Source organism: Seriola lalandi, unplaced genomic scaffold (genome assembly GCF_002814215.2).
Source record: "Seriola lalandi dorsalis isolate HSWRI2012SDOR001 ecotype SW California unplaced genomic scaffold, Sedor1 jcf7180002054569, whole genome shotgun sequence".
Classification (NCBI taxonomy): Eukaryota; Metazoa; Chordata; class Actinopteri; order Carangiformes; family Carangidae; genus Seriola; species Seriola lalandi.
The window spans coordinates 3,408-5,828 of record NW_019525122.1 but is presented as its reverse complement, the minus strand read 5'-3'; the positions used below and the strand labels follow the sequence as shown (position 1 = coordinate 5,828).

Below are 2,421 nucleotides of genomic sequence, written 5' to 3'. Positions count from 1 at the left end.
TCTGCTGAACGAGGCACCATTTCAGCCACCAGAGAGCCACCAGTCTGGACTGGGTACAGAACCTGAGGAGGGTTGTCGTTCTGGTCCTGGATCAGTATCTTCACAGTCACATTGCTACTGAGTGGAGGAGAGCCTCCATCCTGCGCTTTTACCCGGAAGTGGAAATCTTTGATCTGCTCATAGTCAAAAGAGCGCACTGCATGGATGACTCCACTATCAGCACTAACGGACACATATGAGGAGACTGGCACTCCGTTAACAGAGGAGTCCTCCAGTATGTAAGAAACACGGGAATTCTGGTTCCAGTCAGCGTCTCTGGCTTTCACTGTGAATATAGAGAGGCCTGGTGTGTTGTTTTCAACTATGTAGGCCTCATATGAGCTCCTCTCAAAGAAAGGCGCGTTGTCATTCACATCAGAGATCTGTAAGGTGAGAGTGACACTGCTGGACAGGGAGGGCACACCCTCATCAGAGCAGGTCACTGTTATATTATACTCAGAGGCTCTCTCTCTGTCTAATTCACTGTCTGTCACTAAACTATAGAAATTACTGGACGTTGATCTAATTGTAAATGGTATATTTTTGTTAATCACACACCTCACCTTCCCATTTTCTTCAGAATCAGGATCATTTACACTCATCACAGCTACCACTGTGTTGGAAGGGGAATCCTCTCCAACTGAATTGGATGATGAAATCATATTTATAACGGGGCTATTGTCATTAATGTCACCTACATCAATGATCACTTTGCTTGAATCAGACAGACCTCCTCGATCAACTGCTTCTATATAAATTTCATAATTCCTGGCTTTTTCAAAATCAATAGGCCCCTCTAATATAAGATCACCATCTTCAGTGATTCTGAACAACTTTGAAGTGCCAATCCTGCTATTACTGATCGTGTAGCTAACTTCTCCATTCGAGCCTTTGTCTGCATCGGAGGCACTCACTTTGGTAATGATTGTTCCTTTGAGGGAATTTTCTTTCACACTTGCTTTGTATACAGTTTGCGTAAAAACAGGAGCGTTGTCATTCGCGTCTAGCACAGTAATATGGATCTGCATAGTGCCAGACCTTTGCGGCTCTCCTCCATCTACAGCCGTCAACAGTAATGATGTAAACTCCTGTTTCTCTCTATCCAGAGGTTTTTGTAAAATCATCTCTACCTTTTTAAAACCATCAGATTGACTATGTAATTTAATTATAAAATTATCATTGGGCTTCAGTGTATAGCTCTGAAGACCATTCAGCCCGATATCAGGATCTATTGCATTCTCTAGCATGAATTTAGAGCCGATGACCGCAGACTCGCTGATTTCAATGTTTTTCTCTTCCTTTTGGAATGTAGGAGCGTTGTCATTGATATCTGTGATTTCAACAGTAATCGGGAATATTTCAATCGGGCTTTCTAAGGCAATCTGGAAATGCAAAGCGCAAGGCGTTGTCTGGCCACAGAGAGCTTCGCGGTCTATCCTCTCTTTGATAATGAGGAGTCCTTTTTCCTTGTTAAGCTGTATGTATTCGGCGCTGTCTCCCGTGTGAATACGAGCTCTACGCGCTTGAAGCCGTTTAACATCCAGACCTAAATCCTGAGCTATGTTACCGACCAAGGAGCCTTTAGCCATTTCCTCGGGAATAGAGTAGCTGACCTGGCCGAGCGCTGAACTGAGACAGAGGACCGAGAAAAACAACAGTACTTGCCGTCTCATTGTTCTGTCACACATCTCCGTCGAAACAAACTAACGTTTACTCCTCTCTTTTGATATCAGCGGTACTGATGCAAATAAAATCCACTAAGTGTCAGTTTACTCAACAACTGAGTGTAAAATTATTCCAGCTTGATATTCCATGCACTGTGTTGCACCCACCGGCGACTGTGCGTTTATGTTTCGGAGTCCTTCTCGCTTGTGAGAAGACAGAGGGGTGTTCTAGTACAAATATGTCATAAAACGTCAAGACGCTAGTCAACAGCGGCCCACTGAGTTCACAACATGAAACTACATGAGTTAAAGAGAAAAATACAGTTGCCTCTGTTGTTTCCTGTATGGTCACTGAATAAACTACCATCCAACAGAGACAACTGTTTCTGTTTTATTGTGCGGTGCTAAATAGCACGATATGTTCCCCAAACAAATACTTGATCTAAAGTGAATGAAAGAGAGAGACTTATATTCAAAACGAAAATATAAATAGAAGAAAAAAACAACAACAAAAAGTAAAACAAGAGGGATTGTTCTTTCGCTGTCCAAGGTACTGAAACGGTATGGGCCGTAAATGGCATCACTGAATAAATACATTAAATTTTGAGTTTGAGCAAAAGAACAGTTAGTCAAACCTCTAGAGGGGAGTCTGGTTCATCCAGGATGCTCTTTTCATTCTGTATCCGCTGCATCGTCCCTGTAGAACTGGGGTCCATTA

At 42.8% G+C, this 2,421-nt stretch overlaps 1 protein-coding gene across 1 annotated transcript in view; it reads right to left on the bottom strand.

Moving 5' to 3' along the window:
- LOC111662759 (protocadherin gamma-A11-like) overlaps nucleotides 1-1,912 on the bottom strand; it is a 5,338-nt gene extending 3,426 nt beyond the window's left edge. Inside the window, exon 1 of the mRNA XM_087176753.1 lies at nucleotides 6-1,912. Within this exon, the coding sequence (XP_087032879.1) occupies nucleotides 6-1,727 (1,722 nt within the window). The 5' untranslated portion in view covers nucleotides 1,728-1,912. The remainder of the gene's footprint in view (nucleotides 1-5) is intronic.
- Between the last annotated feature and the right edge of the window lie 509 nt (nucleotides 1,913-2,421).